Source organism: Myotis brandtii, unplaced genomic scaffold (genome assembly GCF_000412655.1).
Source record: "Myotis brandtii unplaced genomic scaffold, ASM41265v1 scaffold165, whole genome shotgun sequence".
Taxonomy (NCBI): Eukaryota; Metazoa; Chordata; class Mammalia; order Chiroptera; family Vespertilionidae; genus Myotis; species Myotis brandtii.
This window is the reverse complement of record NW_005356042.1, coordinates 7,524,125-7,545,952: the sequence shown is the minus strand read 5'-3', so window position 1 is coordinate 7,545,952 and position 21,828 is coordinate 7,524,125. Positions and strand designations below refer to the sequence as shown.

The 21,828-nt window shown below is 55.9% G+C and overlaps 1 protein-coding gene across 1 annotated transcript in view; it reads left to right on the top strand.

Moving 5' to 3' along the window:
• CRISPLD2 (cysteine-rich secretory protein LCCL domain containing 2) overlaps window positions 1-21,828 on the top strand; it is a 67,226-nt gene that overhangs the window by 5,646 nt on the left and 39,752 nt on the right. Inside the window, exons 2-5 of the mRNA XM_014536792.1 lie at window positions 11,105-11,418; window positions 17,882-18,000; window positions 20,498-20,630; window positions 21,039-21,154. Coding sequence (XP_014392278.1) covers window positions 11,179-11,418; window positions 17,882-18,000; window positions 20,498-20,630; window positions 21,039-21,154 — 608 coding nt within the window. The 5' untranslated portion in view covers window positions 11,105-11,178. The remainder of the gene's footprint in view (window positions 1-11,104; window positions 11,419-17,881; window positions 18,001-20,497; window positions 20,631-21,038; window positions 21,155-21,828) is intronic.

Genomic DNA, 21,828 nt, shown 5'->3' with positions numbered 1-21,828 from the left:
GGGAAGCTGTGCGGAAGGTTCTGCTTACGGGGCCTGGTGTGACGGAGAGAAGTCACATGGTGAGAAAGCAGCGAGTGGCTTGGGAGCTAAAGTGAGCGCCAGAGTCAGGAGCCCCTTGAGAACAAGTTGTTGGCGGATCCGTAAGTCTTTCTCCCGGGAAAAAGCTCGGCACGTGTCCTGAGGTTGCCGGCATCTGCCTTCCCAGCGTGTTTAGTGTCCCTGTGTGCGCAGGAGCTCTCGAAGGACATCTATTTGTAACCCTGGGTGTCCCCTCCGAAAGAACGCGTTGTTTCCAGGATACCATTTAACACATGTGCGTGTATGTGTATTATCTGCCACCACCCTCTCCCTCCCTCCTGCCCCACACCGGCTCCCAACACAGCCAGTCTGTTCTCCGGGCAGAAGCGCAGGGCAGCTGAAAACGTTGTTTATTCCCAGAAACCTTCAAGACCTGGGCTTCGCTGGGACTGGAGATATTTTGAGCTTTGGCATCGCTGGACAAAGTGCCCTCTCAGACGTGGGATGAACTGGGCCCTGTCTGGGAGAGTGGGTGTCTGGTCCAAGTGGGCAGCCCCGGCCAGCCGCAGGGCTTTATCTGGGCTCCAGCAAGTCAGTTCACTTTGAAGCGCTGTCCTGCCGGAGCCCGGGCTCCAGACTTGTCTCAGCTCCGAGACTCCTGGGGAGAATCCTTGAGGAGTCTCTCTTGCATAATGGTGTTCCCCTTGCAGCCACTCACGCTGCTCTTGGTCCATCCTTCAAACAGAAGCCAGAGAGAGGACCGCACGCTCACTCCTGTACTGGCAGATGCATTTTTTCGAAGTGCATATGAACATGCTAGGACCCCGGATCAAGCTGCAGGCCTGACCAGTCCCCTCCCCGCTCATTCACCCACCCCCTCCCCCCGCCACCTAGGTTGGATTTCTGGTTTTGAACTTCACATGATGCACCACGCATGTTTAATCACTGGAGTCTGGCTTCTTTTGTTCAGCGTTATGCCTGTGAGCTTTGTCTACCTTGGTGCATGCTGACGGGCTTTCGAATCATAAACCAGACCCTGTCACCATCAGCTTCTTCCTCCACCCCCATGCTTGTCTTTGTCATGGCCTTCAAGGCCCCTGGCCACCTGTCCCACCTGCCTCTCTGACCCCATTTTTCCCTCTTTCTACCTGTCCTGGGTCATGCTGAGACCACCTGTGTCCTGTGACCACCTCTAAGCCTCTGTCCTCACTGTTCCTGCTGCCCGGAGCTCCCTTTCCTGGAGATGTCAGCGGGACCCCACTGTCCATCCTGGCCAGAGTGGTCCCACCCCGACCTCTGCTCAGCTGCCCTGCCCCATTCCCAGGGCTGCTTTCCTCATGTCTTTATTTAGTTGCTGTTTGTCTCCTTCCCTTCCCAAGAGCGGACTGTCTTGTTCCCTTGCGTATCCCTAGGACTCCGTGGCCACCCGAGGGCTTGCCCTGGGGATTTTCACCGGCAAAGCAGTGCGGAGATTCCATAGCCTGGTGCTATAGAATTCCCGAGCTTGTGTCTATGAGCTCGGTTCACACCCAGTGGCCTGACTCATCCTGGCAGATACCACCCAGTACCGGTGAATCATGCATTTCAGGCAAGCGGCTGGTCCAGGTGCTGCCAGCCCTGGAGCTGGAGCCGAGATGATCTGCGATGCCTGGATTCACCCAGGAGACAAGGGAGAGAAACAGTCCTTAAACACTGCTAGGTCCAAGGACTTTGTTGTTGGGCTTTTTAGAACCACTATTTTAAACTTTAAAAATATATATGTATATTTTTATTGATTTCAGAGAGGAAGGGAGAGGGATAGAGAGGTAGAAACATCAATGATGAGAGAGATTCATTGGTCAGCTGCCTCCCACACGCCCTCTACTGGGGATTGAGCCCACAACCCGGGCATGTGTCCTTGACTGGAATAGAACCCGGGACCCTTCAGTCCGCAGGCCGACACTCTATCCACTGAGCCAAAGCGGCCAGGGCTAGAACCACTATTTTAGTGATCTTCGCATCCTCCCTCCTCCAGAGGAGGAAACCCCGGGCCTCGTTGTGCCCATGAGGAATTGGAGACGAAGGGCCCTTCTGGGCATTTCTTCGAGGAGGAGCAAGGATTCAAACCCAGGTCTGACCCAGTGGCCATGCTTCCCACACGCCTCTGGCAGTCCTGGATGTCTTGTCCTGTGGAGATGGCATTTTCTGCTGTTTATCCAAAGCTTTGCCGAGAGCATTGTTCCCCGGCAAACATCCACACACCTGCAAGAAAAGAGAAAGGGCCCTGGAGTCCTGGCTGGGTAGCTTAAGACTGTATTAATTTATTACCCAGTCCCTGGAGAGTGGCTTCCTTGATATATTCTCTTGGCTTGAGTTGAATGCACCTGGTTTTTAGTTCTTTTTTTTTTTTTTTGCACAAAGTAGATTAAGTGTCTGTTGGATGAGTTTCCTTCTTGTATATTGTTCTTGTTCAGTATATCTCCCATAAGGAAGTACCTTTTGCCAAAGGGACAGGAGGAAAAACGGTGCCTGGGGTGGGTTTTCTCTCAAACCAAGTGGACTGCTGTCCATCTGTCCTTGGCTGTGGGGAGTCCAGGGGCCTGTTTCCTCCCGTCCAGCCCTAGTCCTGTGGAGAAGGGTTTCAGGAAAACTAACCAGATCGCCTGCCACCCCACCCCCGGGTGTCTGGTGCTGACCCAGACGCTCTTCCTGAGAGGTGCTGCCCAGTCCTGGGATCTGCCCAAGACGTGCCTGCTGGGGAGTCCTCTTCCCTCCTCCTAGCCACCACTTCATTCCTGGGATTTCTGGGCGGTTTGTGGGTACGACTCTGATCTGTGCTTGGCCTCACTCGGATGTCGAGTTCTTTGCGCCTTTGGGGTTAGCTGCTGTCCTAGGGGTGGGATGTCTCACTGAATGAGTCTGGCTGACATGGGGCTGGAGGCCAGAACTGCCCTGACGTTTTTTGGCGGGGGTGGGGGGGGCCCACTGCCTGGACGAGCCAGCATCGGTAAGCAGACGGAGTGTGACAGATGCATCGGCCCTGTCCACAGGCCTTCTGTGTGCCCGCGAGCAAGTTGCTTATCCGGTTTGAGCCTCAGTCTCCTCATCAGTATCACAGGCCTCATAACCGCAGGGACCCCATTAGTCTGTGGAGAGAATGAGCATGAGATGCTGAGAGTAGAGGCTGCTTAGTCCACACTCATTGCGCTTCGGCCGGGCTGTTGGTGATGACTGTTCCTTGAGCATTGAATCCACTGGAACTTGAAGTTGAACAAGGCTCAGTGCCAGCCAGCGGTGTGCTGGGGCCAGCTCCCTAGTTACAGTTTCAGAAAGGCATGAGCCAGTTAGACAACCATCACTAAATGTTGACTTACAGAAACTTACAGTTAAATAAATCATATTTAAAAGAAAGGTAATAAGTACTCAAAACTCATCATATCCTAAATTGTTCCTTTACTATTATCTCTGCGCTTGAGGTTATTTGGTGTGCTAGCGCAAGTCTTTCCAGAAACCCCACGTTCAGTACCTCCTGTTGCTGGCTTGAAATTGGCCATGGCGGGAGTATTCATACCAGGGCAACTGGCAAACACTACAAATAAGGGCAGGTTAAACAAAGTTTATTTTTGAGCATTGGTTGTTACACATTTACCAACACCCCCCCCCCCCCCCCCCCCCCCCCGATTCCAGCCCTCAAGAAGCACATAGTCTGGCTGGCGAGGTAAACAGTGTGAACGGATGCAGTGCAGGCTGGTGAGTTCCAGGGCACCAGGGGCCAGTTCACTCAGCGAGGACTGAGCCCTGGAAGGAGACAGAGCTCCATGGCAGCCGTGGCATCGGAGCTGGGTCATTGGCATCAGCATGAATTACCACCTACATCTGTACCGATGGTTCCTGGCCGTTTGGTCAACATCAATGCCATAGACCTGATTCGTGACATCTCGGCACCTGCTTCCCCGGAAGGTGGGGAACGTGGCCATGGCTCACGGCATGTGCCGAATAAAGTGTGTTTTAAATTTAGGGGCGGTTCTCTCCTCCGCCTCACCAGCGTTAGACGTTTAAAAGGATTTTTAAAAGTTAGACTTTGGCCCTGGTCTGTTTGGCTCAGTGGGTAGAGCGTCAACCTGTGGACTGAAGGGTGCTGGGTTCGACAGTCAAGGGCACGTACCTTGGTTGCAGGCTCAATCCCCGGCCCCAGTTTGGGGCATGTGCGCGCTCGGGAGGCAACCAGTTGATGTGTATCCCTCACATGGATGTTTCTCTCTCTCTTCCCCTCCTTTCCTCTCTCTCTAAAAATCAATGGTAAAATATCCTTGGGTGAGGATTAACAGCAAAAAAAAAGTTAGATTTCCTCTCAAGGCAGAGGTGGGCTCTGAAATAATGTGGGGAAGAGGGAAGAGTCTTCTTTGCTGCATTCTGCATTATTACTAGTAATGTCAGCCTTCTAAGAATCCCTTCAAACAGCGCCGTCTGCGGGGCATTTAGCACCACCACCATCATCATCATCATCATCATAGCTAACACTGTTAGTTGTACAGTACATAGCTAACACGGTCATGTTTATCTCTCCTTCGTTCCTCACTCCACAGCTCATCCCTGGACCCTAACCTGCCCCTCCCCCAGCCCAGGCCGGGCAGATTAATCCCTGCTCATTGGTGAAGATTCAGCTGAAGAGTCACTGCTTCCCTGAAGCCTCCTGGAGCTTAATCACGCTATAGACCTGCTGGTCTTGTTTGCCAAAGTCTGACAAGCCCTGCAATTCCCCTCTACCGTATAAATGCAGAGAAGCTATGTGCCACGTCCAAGGTCACACAGCTAGTGAGGGGCAGTGTCAGACATTGAACCCAGGTCTCTGGTCCCCGAGAGCCCAAGCTCAGGCCATAATGAAGAAGCCAATAAGCATGTGCATTGCTTATGCGGCTCTTCTGATCTCGGGAGGAGGAGGAGAGCCACACATTCATTCCACAAATATTTATTGAACACCAGCTTGGCAGGCATTGGTGATTCAGCTGTGAATGAGCCAACAGGTCTGCAGGCGTGATTAAGCGGTGACCCCGGAGTTGAGTCTGAGGTGCGGAGCAGGAATTAATCTGCCTAGCCTGGGCTGGCGGAGAGGGCCTGTTGGGGTCACAGGATGAGCTGTGGGAACAGCATGTGCGAAAGCAGAGTGCTTGGCACAGTCTCGGAGCTGAGGGCTGACAGACTCGGTCCTAAGATTCATCTTTCTGGCAGACTTTCCTAAACACAGGCAAAGGCTGCCGGGCAAGATGACGCATCGAACTTAAACCATGTTCCTTTTCTCGCTTCTGAGGGTTGAATATGGTGGTGGCATCACCCAGGAGGTGACCCTCAAGGAGACCCTTTCCTAGACTGGGCACACGCAGATCTGCTGACACCTACGCGCCCATAGAGCCTTGGCCAGGCGGGAGGGGCGTCGAGCTGTGGGAAGCTCCCCAAGCTTTCAGAAAGCTCCATTTGAGTCTTGGTTCCACTAGCTGCACCACCTCCCAAACACCAGGCAGTGTCTCCTGGGCTGAGTTGTGTTTTCTGTAAAACGGGGTTGAAAGCAGCAGAGGTCAAAGCCCTTGAGCGCTCCGGGCCGTGCTGCAGGGATCTGCCTCCTGTGACCTCAGTCACCAGGCCTGGGTCTCCCTGCCGACCCCGGGGTTTGGAAGCCTTGTTGGTCCCTCCCCGCCTCTCGGTGGCCTGATGTCTGGGATGTTCCCATGAGACCTCGGTGTCCTTATCATATCCGTGGTCTGCTTAATCATGCCCGCACACCTGCCGGGCTGGCTTTTGCAACTTTGGCGAAAAAGAACAAGAGAGCATTTCCAGAGAGCATTTCTGCCGTGTCTTGGAGCCGTCCACGGCAGATGTTTCCAGGGGTGTCAAAACGCTGAAGAGGGTTTCTCTAGAAAATGCCTTTGGAGGGGCCTGCCCCCCACGCCACTTTGGCAACCCTAGGAGAGTTGGAGGCGCAGAAGAGTGTGGGCCGGGCTGTCCGGGTACCAGAGTTCGAGCTCCTCCAGGAAGTTAGGAAAACAGCTGGGACCTCAGCAGGTGGAAAGCGCTCTACAGAGAGTACGCATCAATGCCTGGGGTCAGAGGTCAGCTGGCCACATTTGAGTCAGAGGCCGGTCAGCAGATGTAGGTTGGCAAGGTTTCAAGCCCAATAAGAGGGGCATGTTTTGGTGAAATGTCACCATGACGTGAAGGTTTCAGTCCCCTGTGAAGGGGGTGACACATTGGTGCCTTCTCATCAACAGAGCCACCATCTGCCCCAGGGCCCACTGCCTCAGCTCCACTGAGCCTAGCAGTCTGCCAGGAGGCAGAGGAGGGCGAAGAGGATTGCAGAGGAAGATAGGTCGGTGGGACCCCACCCCTGACTGGGTGGTGACAGGAAATCCACGGAGTGGCAGTAAGAAAGGGTTTTGAGGTCAGATGGAGCTGCGTTCCAACCCAGGTTTTCCGCTGGGTAGGTGTATGACCTCGGATGGATTCCTTAAACACCAGAGGCCTCAGTCTCCTCATCTCTAAAATGGGATAGTGGAACCAAACCTCCGGGACATTGGGAGGCGAATTGAGAAATGCAGCAATTGGCACATAGTAGGTCTCCCTCTTAAGCCCCCTGCCAGCCTCCCTGGGGGGAGCGTGTGCTTGTCATTGGAAAGCTCCAGGCAGCCTTGGACAATGTGTATGTCTCATTTGTAAAAAGCTTTTAATTAAAAAAATTGTAAATGGAAAAGGGACTGAAATGCTTGGCCCGAAGTTCTGATTGAGCTGTTTGGGCAGCGGAAGCTGAATGGTCAGAACAGGCCAAGGTGCTGGCGTTGCCGGTGAAGTGGGCTGACTGCCACCGCAGGTTCCAGCCGGGCCCTTGCCTTGCCCCTCATTTGCCTCTGCATAGGGTGCCCAGCAGGGTATTTGGAACATGAACCTGTTCATCCATTTGTCTGATGCCCAGATCAGTTTGGTGGGGCTGCTGTGACCAAGGACCCCGACTGGGAGTTAAAGAACAGACTTCTATTTTCTCACAGTTCTAGAGTCTGCAAGTCCGAGTTCAAGGTGTCAGAGGGCTGTTCCTCCTGGACCTCTCTCCCTGGCTTGCAGACGGCCATCTTCTGCCTGTGCTCTCACACGGCCTTCCCTCTGTGTGTGTCTGTGTCCTAACCTCCTCTTCTTATAAGGACACCAGTTGTATTGGATCAGGGCCCACCCTGATGACCTCATTTAACTTCACCGCACCTTTAAAGGCCCGATCTCCAAATACAGTCACACTCGGAGTTGCTGGGGGTTGGGGCTTCCACATAGGAAGTTATGAGAGACACAACCCAGCCCAGAACCGTGTGCTTGCTCCTCTGCGCCAGCACCATGCTGGGCTCTGGGCCTGCAGACAGACATGGGGGAGACGCCAGCCCTCCTATTGCTTAAGTCATCAGTGTTCCCCTGCTGCCCAAATTTAGCAGGAGCATCGAGGTCCAGGCTTTGCCCCTCTCCAACATGGACCCCCAGGCACCCTGGGCCTCAGTCAGGCCAAACCTCTTTCCAGCCCAACAGTAAGTATACTGGACATGCCGCCCAGCATGGGGCCACGGATGGTGGGACCCAGGGCAAGTCTGGCTTTCCCAGGCCAGCGACTGGCGCAGAGAGGAGAAGGCTTGAAGAAATCGTTTCACTTTTGCTTTCTTCCACTGGGAACGTTCCAGGAAACTCCCTGGTTCTCCCAACTCTAAAACTCCACCTGAGGCTTTATCAGTTCTCGTTGGAACCTTCGAGGGCAGGTGGCTTGTTGACTCTTTCGGAATGAGGTTGCTCTTGTGCAGGGGAACATGCCAGAAGGACGCATGTGGGACCCTCAGTGGTTTCACTGCCCTTTCACGGGCCAGCGTTTTGCTTTGTTTTAAAGTAGACAAGTCCACAGGGCGCGTTCACCACGCAGGCCCGGCCGTGGAGGACGCCTGCTTTGCTTACAGCTTCGCAGTTCCTGCCCACTCAGCCTGTCCACCTCAAGGGAGCAGCGGTGCTCACTTCCATATTCGCTTGAGATTTTAAAGTAGAAATAACATATTAAAGGTAAAGATGAAGTTCCTCACATTCTCCTTCCCAGTTCCATCTTACCCTGGAGTCCACCGCCACCATGAACTTTTTCTGATTCAGTCCTGGTTTTATCATACAAACACACACACATTCATACACATACATGTACACAATACAAACATACAGGTATGTGTATATAATATATACATATAAATATTTGTGTGTACATGCCCATGTATATCCAAAAATATACAGAGTATGGTTTATGTTTTAAAATTTACATAAATGGTACAATGAGCATGATATCCTACAACTTGCTTTTTTTTAGCCCAGCATGATTTTGAGTTTTATTTAGTGCTGACACTCACATAGCTCTAGCTCATTCCTTTTACCTGCTCTATACTGTTCTACCCATGGCCACGCCACGATTTATTTACTGATTGGCCCTACTGTTAGCTGTTTGAGTTGTGCCCATCGGCAGTTTAAACCAAGCCCAGGGTGTAGTCTGTGAGCCACAGGAGAGTTATATAAGCAGCTCCTGTTTCCCGTCTTTGCGTGCCCCGCCCCTCCAGCTCTTTAGCGTAGAGTAAAGCAAATGAGTGCTGTTGTGATGCCAGAGTGGACGCGTCATGATGTCAGTCCTCACTGTCCCTTCGTCTCAAGTCTTGGTCCAGCGTCATTGTGTTTTGGCATCGCCTTCGGCCTGGCCTTCTGCAGCTGGGAAATGCTCTTATTTGGTGGGGTGACTAACCTGGGAGAGACATCAGGGACCCCAGGGGCTCTGCATCACGGGCTGAGTCCCAGTGGGGCGCATGAGCGTGCAGAAGTCCTTCCTGCGGTTCCCGGGCTCTGCCCCAGAGGGAACTCCGCAGGAGGGGGGCCACATGTGGCTCATGCCAGAGAGCCAGGCCTCCCCTCTGGATGGCGGTTATTTTTATCTGAAGCTCGGGCTCCGTCAGGACCCTGGAGAGTTTCCAGGGTCCGCGATGAGAACTGCCTCTTTCCCAGAGCAACTGGCCTCTGCTCTGCCTCCTGGGATTCCGGTTCTACTGTCCAAGCTCCAGGCTCGGCTCCTCCCCTCCCTGCCCGCTCTGTGTCTTGCCCCTGAGGGCGTCCTCCTCCGGCTGCCATCTTTCGGTCCCAGCCAGCGCGACTGCTGAGCACCTGGTTGTCGCTAATGAGCCTCATTGAGAGGATCAAGCCTCTCAGGTTCCAAGTGGGTCAGCACCGAGGCACAGCGTCAGCCTCCCCACCCAGGAGCCTCGCCCTCCCGCTCCCTGTGACGTCCTCAGTCAGCCTGTCCCACCGATGGGGGCTGTGGCTTCCCGCGGCTATCTCCCCAGCTGGATTGGGAGCCCCTTGAGGCCAGGGACAGTGTCCTCTTCATCTTCATACCCCAGGGTCTAGCACAAAACAGGTGCTCAATGAAGGTCACCAGGTGACTGACGGCTCTCCCCGGGGAGAGAGCAGAGGTAGAGAGAGACGTAGATGAACACACTCACTCAAGCCCTGCCTTGTCTTTCGGACCAGGCGACAGCCAGGAGGAGGGTCACAGTTTGTGTCCCGTTAGTGGTGGGGAGACCTCTGGCCTCCAGGGGGAGAGGAGCCAGGGCAGCATGAGCGAACATCCTGGACTCTCAGAGTCACCACACCTGGCATGTGCCTCTGCACGTCTCAGCATCCGCACTTACCGGTGCAGCAGCCCTGGGCTTGTTGTGTCACCACCCGAGGCCTCAGCTTCCTCACCTGTAAAACGGGAGTGAGGACAGACGACCTGATGGGTTGTCCTGGGATTGGAAACGATGTGAATGAAGCGACCGATCCGTGTAGATGCTCGGGAGGAGTTTTTAGAAAGAGCAAAAGGCACAGAGGAAATTCACCTAATGAAACTGGACCTTGGGGTTTTAAAGCTGGTAGGTGTATTCGAAGACTAAGACAGCTCTTCCCATGACGAGTGCCAGGGAAGAAAGGTTAGGAAGAGGATTCGCTGGGAAAGGACTTGTAGCCCAGAGGCAAGGAAGGACCAAGACCCTGGATGAGTAGGAAAAGTGAGAGAGCGTTCCTTCCTTTATTCGGCACTGTGGCTCCCTGACAGGGGCGAGTGACCCCGCAGCCCCGCAGCCCTGACACGTGTCAGAGTTAGGGTTCCGGGAACGCGCTTTGGGAAGTGCAGCTCTGATAAGGTGCTGCGAAGGCTGGGGAGTCCCCGCCCACCCTCTTCTGTCCCCTCGCGTTGCTGTTGGTTTTGTCAACCTACAGTTGGTTACCATCTGACGTGTGCGTTGGGTACTGATTACCCGTGTGAATCACTAACCTAGCAGCCGAAAGGGTAACGCCTGGCAGTGTCTGGAGTAGACCATGTGCTCGGTTGTTGAGCAGGTTTGCCAGGCAGGGTCGGGGGTGCGAGTGGGGTACACAGCCCCCCTTTGGAGGTCCTCCCTCTTTCCTCTGTCACTTCCTCTGAGGATCACGTTGACAGGTGACTTGCTGCTCCACAGAGCAGGCAGCTGGGCCCCTGGCTGGGGCTGGGTGACATGTTGGAGTGTTGGCGACGGTGTGGGTGGTGCCAGTGGAAGGGCCGTGATAGGAGGAGCCTCTGCAAGGCGGGGTCTGGGGGTGCCTGTTCACCACATTTGGCAAACCGAGTCCTACTGCACGGGGACCGGGAGCATTGGTTCAGGGCAACTCCTTTGGGATGTGAATGACCTTCGCAATCTCCACTGGGAGCGGGAGATAGAACTCAATCCAGTCACAGACCCACCTGAGTCCTGAATGAGTAGAATCGCTGACTCGCAATGAGAAAAGATGGGACAGGAGAACTTGGGTCCAGGAGAGGTTGTGCCAGGATGTCCTATGTGGGTCCGGGCAGCTGGCCTTGCTGGACACCCTCCACTCGAATCCCAGCTCCGCCAGCTCCTGTCGGTGGGACTTGGGTGATTTAGCTTTTGTGAGCCTCAGTTTCCACATCTGCAAAGTGGGGCGAATACGATCTACTCCAATCACTGCTCAAGCCAACACCTTAGCTGGTTTAGTACTGACCGACCGTCTCCCTCTGCCCTCTGCTTCCTTTCAGAGCTCGAGCACCCAGCTCTGCCTCAGGAGCCCAGGCCGCCCCACCGCCCCAGTTCCGGCTGCAGGAGAGGAGCCATGAGCCACGTCCTGAACGGCCTCGTCCCCTTGGGGCTGGTGCTGCTGGTCTGCGGAGCCCAAGGCTTTTTCCTGCCCAACGTCACGCACTTGGAGAAGCTGCTCAGCAAGTACCGGCAGGACGAGCCCCACTCGCGGGCCCGCAGGGCCATCCCCAGGTCGGACCAGGAGGAGATCCTCACGCTGCACAACAAGCTGCGGGGCCAGGTGCACCCCCCGGCCTCCAACATGGAGCACATGGTGAGTCTGCACGCCGGGCCCGGAGCCTCTGCTTTGTCCCCAGTCACTGTGGTGGGGCAGGCGTGGGGTCCCGGGCAGCAGAGGGTCCTCTGCCTTTTTCTTGAGCCCCTCCAAGCAGCACCCGTGAGCAGAGGCCGCCTCGTCGCCAGCTCCTCTGCCACCTCCCTGAGCTCAGCCCACGTGCTGCCCTGAGGCTCCCGGAAGGCGGAGTGGTAGGGCCTCGGGGCTGGGCTGCCGCCTCCTAGCTGTGTGGCCTGGACACCAGCCAGCCTGAGCCTCAGTTTCCACTGTGAGCATCCTGTGCTGCCATGGTTCCTGTGACAACTGAGCGCAGGCCTCACACCTGGGCTGTGTGTACTGTGGTTACTGTGGCAGCTTGGTCTTCCTCCGGCACCTTCTCTGTCTGAGGGGTGTGGCCGAGTCTGTGAGATAAGGTGTCTTTTGGGAGGGAGAAGGGAGAGAAGGGACAGGGTGGGGGAACCCTCTGAATCTGGAGTAGCGCCATACTTAGGAGCAGAAGGGGCAGCCAGACCCACCTGAGTCCTGAATGAGTAGAATCGCTGACTTGAAATGAGAAAAGATGGGACAGGAGAACTTGGGCCCAGGAGAGGTTGTGCCAGGATGTCCTATGTGGAGTCCGGGCAGCTGGCCTTGCTGGACACCCTCCACTCGAATCCCAGCTCCGCCATCTCCTGTCGGTGGGGCTTGGGTGATTTAGCTTTTGTGAGCCTCAGTTTCCACTGTGAGCATCCTGTGCTGCCATGGTTCCTGTGACAACTGAGCGCAGGCCTCACACCTGGGCTGTGTGTACTGTGGTTACTGTGGCAGCTTGGTCTTCCTCCGGCACCTTCTCTGTCTGAGGGGTGTGGCTGAGTCTCTGAGATAAGGTGTCTTTTGGGAGGGAGAAGGGACAGTTTGGGGGTCCCCTCTGAATCTGGAGAAGCCCCACACTTAGGAGCAGAAGGGGCAGCTCGCTCTCCCAGGTCCACATCTCTTCCCCTCTCCCCCGTGCCTTCACTCACCCATTTCCATTCTGTCGGTACCATCTCCCATCCCCCCGCCCTGGGAAATAGGTGTGGTTATTTTGCCCATTTAATAGATTAGGACACTGAGGCTCAAGGTCACACAGCTGGCAGTGACAGAGCCAGATTCTAACCTGAGTCCCACTGACTCCAGGACCTGTGCTCTCAGCCACCACTCTGTATCCAATGCGCTTCCCACCCCATCTTCCCATCCTGCTCCTGTCTCGCCTTGATTAGGGGGACAGCCTCAGTCCTGGGGCGTTCACTGCCCGCCTTGCCCTCATCTGGCTCGTTCTGAGTCCTGCCCTCATGTTACGCTTCCTAAATCTTCACTTTTCTCCTGCTCAGGAGCCTCTAGGGCCCCCTGGGCCCAGGACGGAGCCCCAATGCTTCCTGCTTGGCATCCCAGGCTTCTCTCGGGAGCCCTGTCTGCCTTGATGACTTGTTCCCCTCCCTCCCCTGTGGCCAGAGAGGTCTCCCGGGCGTCCTCTGAGGATGCTGGTGGGGACAGCCGCCCCTCCCTCCCCGAGAACACTTTGCCATCATCACTTTCCCTGCCCAACTCCTCTGCAGCCCCACCCTCTGCCTCGCCCTCTTCCCCTGGACTCAGCGGTTGCTTTCATGTTGCCTTGTGCCCTGACCTGGTAGCGCTCTGTCGGGGACCATCCCGTGTGCCTGTGCGCCTGTGAGCCCCTCACTGTCCCTGTATGAACCCACACTGGGTGGCCCATCACCAGCGTAGGGCAGACGAACGGGTCACCCGTCCGGGCAGAGCCCTGCGAGCAAGGCTTCGGGAATTCGTTAGGAAACATTCCTTTTTTCCCTGAGGAAAATTATCCAGGCATTTATTCCAAAGGGGCTGTGCTAATTTTAGGAGGAAGAACGGGCACCCTTTCAAAACGCATGGGGCAGCGTGTGCAGACTTTCTTAAGGTCAAAGCTGTAGGAAGTTAGGGCAGATTTCTTTGGGGCTTTGGAAACAGACTCCTCCCCACCCTTTCCTCGACCTGTGGGTTTGACCTTGGTCCCCCTGGGGGAAGGACATGCTGCACCTCTCTCTGGACAGGTCACCCAGTGGTCTTCCCACCCCAAGGCCCCGAGTGGTGCCCACAGGGAGCGGTATTTCCCTCAGCCTGAAGCTTGCGGAGCCCCAAGACCCGGGGTCCCGGCTGCCTCCCATCTCTGTTGGCACAGGCTGGGTTTCTGCTGGTCTTTTCCTGGCGGCACTGAGCTTGTCTAGTGGTCGTATGGAAGACTGGAGGCGAGAGAAGGAGCTGAGACAGGCAGCAGGCAAGGCCAGGCCTCCTGGACCACCTGTAGCGAGCCTGCCACCCTTTCCTCTTTGTCAACATCGTGATAGTTCAGGATTGGAGTTGGGATCTGGGTCCATAGGTCTCAGTAGCCTGCCTGTCAGGGAAACCGAGCCGTCGTGGGTGTGGTTGGGGACGCCTCGTGCAGGGGCCATCTGGGAGGGAAGGCAGTCAAGGCTCAGCCCCTCCACCCGGCATCTAAGGCCCAGTGCTGCCCATCTGCTCCTGTTTCCACCCGAACAGGCAGCACTGATTGAGAGAGTGTCTTGAACACGTAGCTTCCTGCTCAGCCCTGCCCGCCAAGGCTTCAAGCCACAGGCCTTTGAAATAGCCTCAGCACTGAAGGGTGAGTGTTAACGTTCCAAAGGGTTAAGATACATGTTTTGAGGATTTATGAGTGAACAGGCTCTGAAGCCAGCCTGCCTGGGTTTAGGCAGCTGCCATGTGCCCGCTGTGTAACTTTGGGCAGGCTACTTGGCCTCTCTGTGTTTATCTCTCCTCACGGCACAATGGTGACAATAAAAGTATCTTTCTCGTAGGGTTGTTTGGAGGAGTCAATGAGGCAATGCGTGATAAGTACTAAATAAATGTGAACTATACTTTTGCTATTATTATTTTAGGAACTGTTATTCATTGAGTAGAGTGGGACCAGCACTTGGTGACAGCATACAGATAGGATGACACCCCTCGGAAGCCAGATGAGGCTGGGTTGTTAAAGTTCCAACTTCCTGGCTGTGTGATCTTAGACAAGTAAATCAACTTCCCGTAGCCTCAAGCTTTAATTTGTCTGCAATAGTGGAAAAATAAAACAGACTTCAAGGGCTGTTGTGACAATTAAAAATGAAAATGGTGCTAATGCTGTGGCAAGTGGCAGGTGCTCAGATGATGGCAGCTCCAGAGGTACAGGGCCCAGCACTGCTCGTCACACAGTAGGTGCTTGAGGAAGTTAAAGGTGGCACTGAGTACTGAGGCCACATTGCATCCCACCCGAGGCTTGATGCCCGCTCTCAGTCAGCCGCCCCCACACCCTATTCCAGCAGGTACTACTATCCCATTTAGAGGCAGGGACACAAAGGCACAGAGAGGTGAAGCCACTTGCCCAAAGTCACACAGCCAGCAGGGCAGAGCCTGGTGTCATACCCAGGTTCACCTGACACAAATGCTCTCACCAATGCATCTCACTGCCCTATTCTTCCCCTTCTCCTTCCTCGAGTTGTCCCTTTGAGGGGTAAAGAATGTCCACCTTCGCCTTCCTTCGGAGGGACACGGACTAGTTGGAGGGCAAGTGCTCATCTGGGAAAGCACAGGCTGAGTGGGAGGTGGGGCCAGGAGGGGCAGGTGGGGACTGGAGGAGGTCCGTGAGGGCTGGCGTGAGCTGGGGAAGTGAGCTTCATTGTGTGTGCATTCATCCACGCATGCATGCATTCATTCGCTTACGCATGCCTTATTCTGGGTGATAGTCGAGACGTGTAACACTGCGTGGAAAGGATGAAGCCACTTGCCCAAAGTCACACAGCCAGCAGGGCAGAGCCTGGTGTCATACCCAGGTTCACCTGACACAAATGCTCTCACCAATGCATCTCACTGCCCTATTCTTCCCCTTCTCCTTCCTCGAGTTGTCCCTTTGAGGGGTAAAGAATGTCCACCTTCGCCTTCCTTCGGAGGGACACGGACTAGTTGGAGGGCAAGTGCTCATCTGGGGAAGCACTGGCTGAGTGGGAGGTGGGGAGGCAGGAGGGCAGGTGGGGACTGGAGGAGGTCCGTGAGGGCTGACCTGAGCTGGGGAAGTGAGCTTCATTGTGTGTGCATTCATCCACGCATGCATGCATTCATTCCCTTACGCATGCCTTATTCTGGGTGATAGTCGAGACATGTAACATTGCGTGGAAAGGACACTGGTCAATAGTGTCAGTTGTCAACAGCTCACCACACAGCCAGACCCTCGACTGCCAGCTCTGCATAGGAACATTGTGTGTTTGTTTGTTGTTGTTTTTTTAATCCTCACCCGAGGATATGTTTCTATTGATTTGAGAGAGGGGGAGAGAGATGTGAGAGAGAAACATGCATTGGTTGCCTCCCATATGTGCTCCGACCCAGGATTGAATCCACAACTTAGATGTGTCCTGGCCAGTGATGCTCCAACCACCTGAGCTCCCGGTCAGGGCTGGGGAGCAGTGTTCTGAGGTCCTACTGTGTGGCAAGCATGGCTGGAGCCGAGAGGAGGGTGGGAGGCGAGGGTGAGAGGATGGAGGGGGGCAGATCTGGGTTCTCGAGGCTGTGTCCTGCTGCGGGCCAGACATCAGGCCTGTGTCTCTCCAGCCAGAATGTCAAAAGCCTTAACCCCCCAGAGGTCCCGCCTGGCCAGTCCTCTTTGCCTAACTCGATCTTTGCCCTCCCTGCTCCCCTCCCCTCGGAGCTGCAGGAAATGCTATGGAATCAGACCAACGGCAAGCAGGGTTCACATCGCTCTTGAGCCGTGCACAGAATAAATAGTGAGCTTCTGAGAAGCCCGTGACCCTCAGGTGGGATCAGCGCCCGCCCAGGCTCTGCCCTGCCTCTCTGGACACTGGAAAGGGCCTCAGCTGGCTACCCCAGAGGGGTCTTGTGCATGTGCCAGCTGCCCTCATGCCCACTGCCCACCTCTCCCCTGCTTGGAGACGAACGAGTCACTGACTTGGTGCAGGTGGTCTACGGGCTGACCCATGAGTCCGGGAGACAGGAGGGAGGAAGTCCAACTTCAGAGTGCACTCTGGGGGTCCTGGTAGGGGTGGGATCTGCCAGGATCTGCTGAGTGAAGGGAGCAGCAGGCAGCTTGCCCTCCTGAGGGCGGGAGGTAGGTGCGTTTATCCACAGGCCTGTCCCCATTGGCTGAAGGTGGTCCCAGGAGGGTTGACTCCCCCCGCCCCCCCCACCCCATTCAGGCTTTGCTTGGACATGGGAGAGAGATCCCGGGCAGAAGCAGCTCAGGGCTTGGTGGCACTGAAGACGGGGCGCTGTCGGCGAGGGATGGATCTGAGGGTACCCAGAATGTCCACGGCAGCTCAATGGGAGGGGGGAGGGGGTGTGAAGCGGGTCCCAGGGGCTCTGCCCTAGGGCAGGACTTGCCCCGGAGGTGAGGAGTCTTCGTGGTCTTGGCTGGAAGGGGCAGCAGGACAGGAGGAGGAGAGGGAAGCGCAGCCTCGTCACACTCTATCCTGGGGCCTCGCAGTTGGTTTAAGCAGCTCCTGTTCCTGGACGGGCCGGGGGCTCTACCCAGACAGCCTTTCAGTGGGCACCTACTGTGTGCCAGGGGCTGGGGCTATGCGGAGCGGGACGGCTCTGCCTGCCCATGAGCTGGAGCATCTGCCCAGGGACTGGGAGGGGGTGTCGCAGCAGCTGGTTCGCAGTGGGCTCGGAGGGCCGCTTGGCATCTGCTCCTCCGCAGAAGAGAAATGACCCGCTTGCTTTGTTCTCTGTTCTTCCCTGGGGAGTCACGTGTGTTCCCGGGGCCAGCTGGGAGGCAGGGCCGGCTGCGGAGCCTGTCTGCAGAATCTTTGGCCCAGGCCCCTGCCCCAGCCCCCTTGGTTTAGGTTGGGCCATGATGCCAGAGGGGAGCAGGGCTGGGCAAATTGAAGGCATTTCTTGATACTGAAAAAAAAAAAAAAGGCAACATGTACATGACATAGAATTTACCATCTTAGCCATTTTTAAGTGTTCAGTTCAGCACCTGTACGTACATCACTGTTGTGTAGAATTTACCATCTTAGCCATTTTTAAGTGTTCAGTTCAGCACCTGTACGTACATTCACACTGTTGTGCAACCATCACCACCATCCCTCTGCGGGACGTATTCATCCCCATTTCACAGGTGAGGAGACTGAGGCTGAGAGAAGGGACTGACCCAAGGTCCCCGGCAGGTTAGAGGTGGAGCAGGAGCTCTGAGGGCAGCCGTGGCTCAGGCTCCTCCGAGTCCTTGGCTGACCTGCCACTCCCATTGCTGAGTGAGGGACTCAGTGGAGACATGCACACAACCAGTGACCGGGGCCAGAACCGGCCGTGGGTTCCCCTGGAGCCTCGGCGGGAGGCGTCACAGCAGTGTGGGACCTCATGCCCACCCCTGACTCTGACGGCGCCATCTCTCCTCCCCCTGCAGACCTGGGATGAAGACCTGGCGAGGTCGGCGGCGGCGTGGGCCCACGAGTGCATCTGGGAGCACGGGCCCACCAGTCTGCTGGTGGCCATCGGGCAGAACCTGGCCGTCCACTGGGGCAGGTAAGAGCCGCGTGGCCCCCCTTCCTGGTGAACTGGCCGTTATCACATGTAGCCCTCGTGATCCCCCACTAGGAGAGTGAGAGGCCACCCGTGTCATTTACGGCTGGGGAAACGGAGGCTGTGCCCGGGAACACGTCCGAGTAATTGGCAACATGGATGTGAGCCTGACTGCTGACTCCAGACGCCGGCCAAGGGACTCGGGGTTTTCAGAGCGTGGACTTCCCATCCCATCTCCTTGGAAGGGCTTTCGGGGCAGTTGCCGCTGGCCAGGAAGGGGCTGGCTGGGCAGCTGGGAAGATGGGAATGTTCGCCCCTTTAGGCGGATCAGTACCATCTCCTCCCAGCACGTCTGGGTCCTGCTCACTCTTTAAGGCCCAGCCAGGTTCCACCTTGTGGGCAGGCGTCCCTTACTGCCTGCCTTGTCTGGCCATGGAGGGGCTTGTTCACACCGCTGAACCCCCAAGGCCTCCTGGGCTGGCAGCACCTTGCCCTTGGGAGGCACTGACAGTGGTCAGTGGAATGTCATTCCCTGGCCTTCCCCAAAGTCGACTGGGCCACATACGCAGGCACGCAGCCCGGCTGAAAGTCCCCTCCAGGCTGGGGCTGGTTTCATCAGAGAAAGTGGAGAAAACGTCTTTTGACCAATTAAGACTTACGGAGCCACAGCTAGGGGCTGTGCCAAGGCCTCTGAATCGGACCCAGGGAGGCCAGGGTCTCGGGTCCACTTTCATTCTGTCCTAATCATCGAAAAGTTGGACCGGACTTGAACTCTCCCCTCAAAATACAGGTCAGGCTTTGCTTGACTTTGCCCCAGACGTCTTTCAGCTCCCGGAGTTCCGGAGTTCAACTTGGCCACGAGCTGCTCGCTGTCCTTGAGGGCAGCTCCCTCTCAGGACAGACCTGGGCAGGCGTCACGCTGGATCTGGAGAGACATGACTTCCTGGAAGCAGATCCACGGGGCACTCTCTCCTCGGGTGGGTTCTGCTTTTCATGAAGTCCGTCCCCGATGGCACCGGACGGGACGTCTGCAGGGGAAGGAATCCATCATCCCGCCGCCTGCTGCAGCTCATTTCATTCTCCGGGCGCCCGTGTAGCCTTTGGCTGTCGGCCGGCATATTTCTGCGCAGTTGTAACTGTGGCCAGGACAGCTTTTAATTCATTTTTTCCCCCTTCTCCTACAATACCAAACAATTTCCCTACTACATAGCTGTCATGGTTAGCATCTCGCAAAGGCTGCCTATGGGCTATCGAGGAGACAGGCCTAATTTAGCCATCCCATTCTCGTCGCTTGCTTGTGTTGTTGTTGTTGGCTCGTTTGAATTGCTTTATTAGGATAACTCTGAGGAGTGGCTGGGCGGGCCAAGGACACCAAGGTCTCCCCTTCTGGTAAACGCTACTAGCTTGCGTTCCTAAAGAGCTCCTCATTCGCAAGCCCCCGCGGCCCCGCCTGGCTGGGCTCTGGGGACCGACGGGTGGTGGGTGTCCCTTCGCTCTGCCTCTCGGTGGCTGTGTTCCTTCCCCGGCCGCTCCAGGAACGCAGGCCGTTCCCGGGCCACGGCCCTGACCGCTGCCGCCCGCTCTGGGCTCCGACAGTAATTGTTACAAGACCTCTAACTGCCCATCTCACCGCAGCCCTCTCAGAAATGGCCAGGCCCCGCGCCTCCTTTCTCTTTTATTGAAACCGCTTTGTTTACACTCGCTGGCGACGGCGACCTGGGATTTGCATCCAGTTTATTTTCTTTCCTGAGAAAATAACCGGTGCTAGCCTGGCGGATGGGGCCCAGCGAGGGGCAGTGGCCACCAACGATGATGACCCCGGGCCCTCCTTATTGTGGCCGAGGAGGCTCAGTAAGAAATCCTAAATAGGAAGTTTTCAAGAGGGTCTGTGCACTGACTGCAGAGCTCTGTATGCCACAGGCTCCGGCCCGAATGAATTTCCCACCTTGCATTTGAGTACCCGGGTCCCCCAGGCAGCTGAGCAACAATGACCATTCATTGGCGGGTGGTGGGGCCATCTGCCTGGCCCCCTGTAGCTAGCTGCTTCCCAGCTTCCAGACCCTTCCCAGCCACAGGGGGTGTCCCATCTGTGCAGCACCTGTTTAAATATTTACTCAATATTTTTTTCTACATTGACTTCAAAAGTCTTAAATCAAGTTTTGTCTTAAGCAAAATATAGGGTTCATGGACTGCATATATTTTCCCAAATGTACATGAAAATACATATATAATTATGAAATGACTCCTTGGGGGCCAGGTAAAGGTTTCCTGGACACTCAGGCGGCATGTGGGCCTCCCGAGGGACACTCTGGGGACACCCAGGTAAGCTCCTAGCTGATTTGGGTTGTAAGCATTTCTAACAGGTGCTGGGCAGGATTGGGGGCTATTGCCCCTGAAGGAGCCCTTCCTCCAGTCGACTCCTGGCTGGTGGTGGCCAGCTGCCGTCTCCATTGTCGGGTGTGTGGTGGCCGGAACATAACCAGCTGATCTGTCCCTGCAGGTATCGCTCTCCCGGGTTCCACGTGCAGTCCTGGTATGACGAGGTGAAGGACTACACCTACCCCTACCCCCACGAGTGCAACCCCTGGTGCCCAGAGCGGTGCTCCGGGGCCATGTGCACCCACTACACACAGGTAACACTGAGGGGTGGCCTGGCCTCAGCCCACCGTCCCCAGTCGCTCACCGGGCCCTGCAGGGTTGTAGCCCAGTCGGAAAACCACCACTGTCATCGCCTTAACCTTTTCCTTCAATTTGATGCTATTCAAAGTGTAGCTGGTGGACTGATCGGCTCACAGGTCGAGCCCTGAGACCGAGCACGAGAAGCTTCTATGGCCCTTTTACACGCTGGGGCATTTCCTTGTGTGTGGTTTGTTTTTCAGTTTTTGGTTTTGTTTATTTTAGATCTTCCGTGGGTTGGGGGGAATCTGGCCCTTCATCCCTTCACCACAGACCCTCTAACCAGCACCCTGTGATCCAGGCCAGACTGTGTGCCCTGGTGTGCCTTGCCCCTGAGTTCTGACGCAGGGCTGTGGTCTTTTCAGATAGTGTGGGCCACCACCAACAGGGTCGGCTGCGCGGTGCACACCTGCCCGAGGATGAACGTCTGGGGAGACCTCTGGGAGAATGCGGTCTACCTCGTCTGCAATTACTCTCCAAAGTAAGAACAAGTCGGCATGGTTCTGTGGGTTGGGATGCTCTCGCCAGCTGCGGACGACCCAACTGAAACCGTCTTCAACAGCGGCATCTCCTCATTATTTCACACTAGAGGCCTGGTGCATGAATTCATGCTGGGCGGGGGGGTCATCTACCCGGCCTATCCCAATTGGGGCCTAATGGGCCGAGCGGGCTGGGGGAAGGGGACGCGGGAGGTTGGCGGGCCAGCCCCATCCCTGATCAGGGTGGGGGTGCCGATCAGGGGCAGGGATGGCTGTGGGGAGGGGCCGCGGGCAGTTGGCTGGCCGGCCCCGCCCCCTGGTCGAACTCCTGGTCAAACTCCCGGTCGAGGGGACAATTTGCATATTAGCCTTTTATTATATAGGAGCATCTGGGTTAGCTTAACAGATCAGCAGTGTCAACCAGCGCTCAGGCTCCTTTTGTCCTCCTGCTGTACTATCCTCTCCTCGTGGACCCCTGGCTGCAAAGCACTGGGCATCACATCTTCCCAGCAGAAGGAAGGAGAATGGTAGAAAAGACCTCTCTCCTTAGGCCTTTCTCACCCCGGTCCACTTTCTCCCTTGTCATTGGCTAGCACTAGACCAATTTCAGACAAGTGGGGAACCAGATCGCTCCAATTGGCTTTGACCAATGGAATTGCCCCATTTGACTGCACAA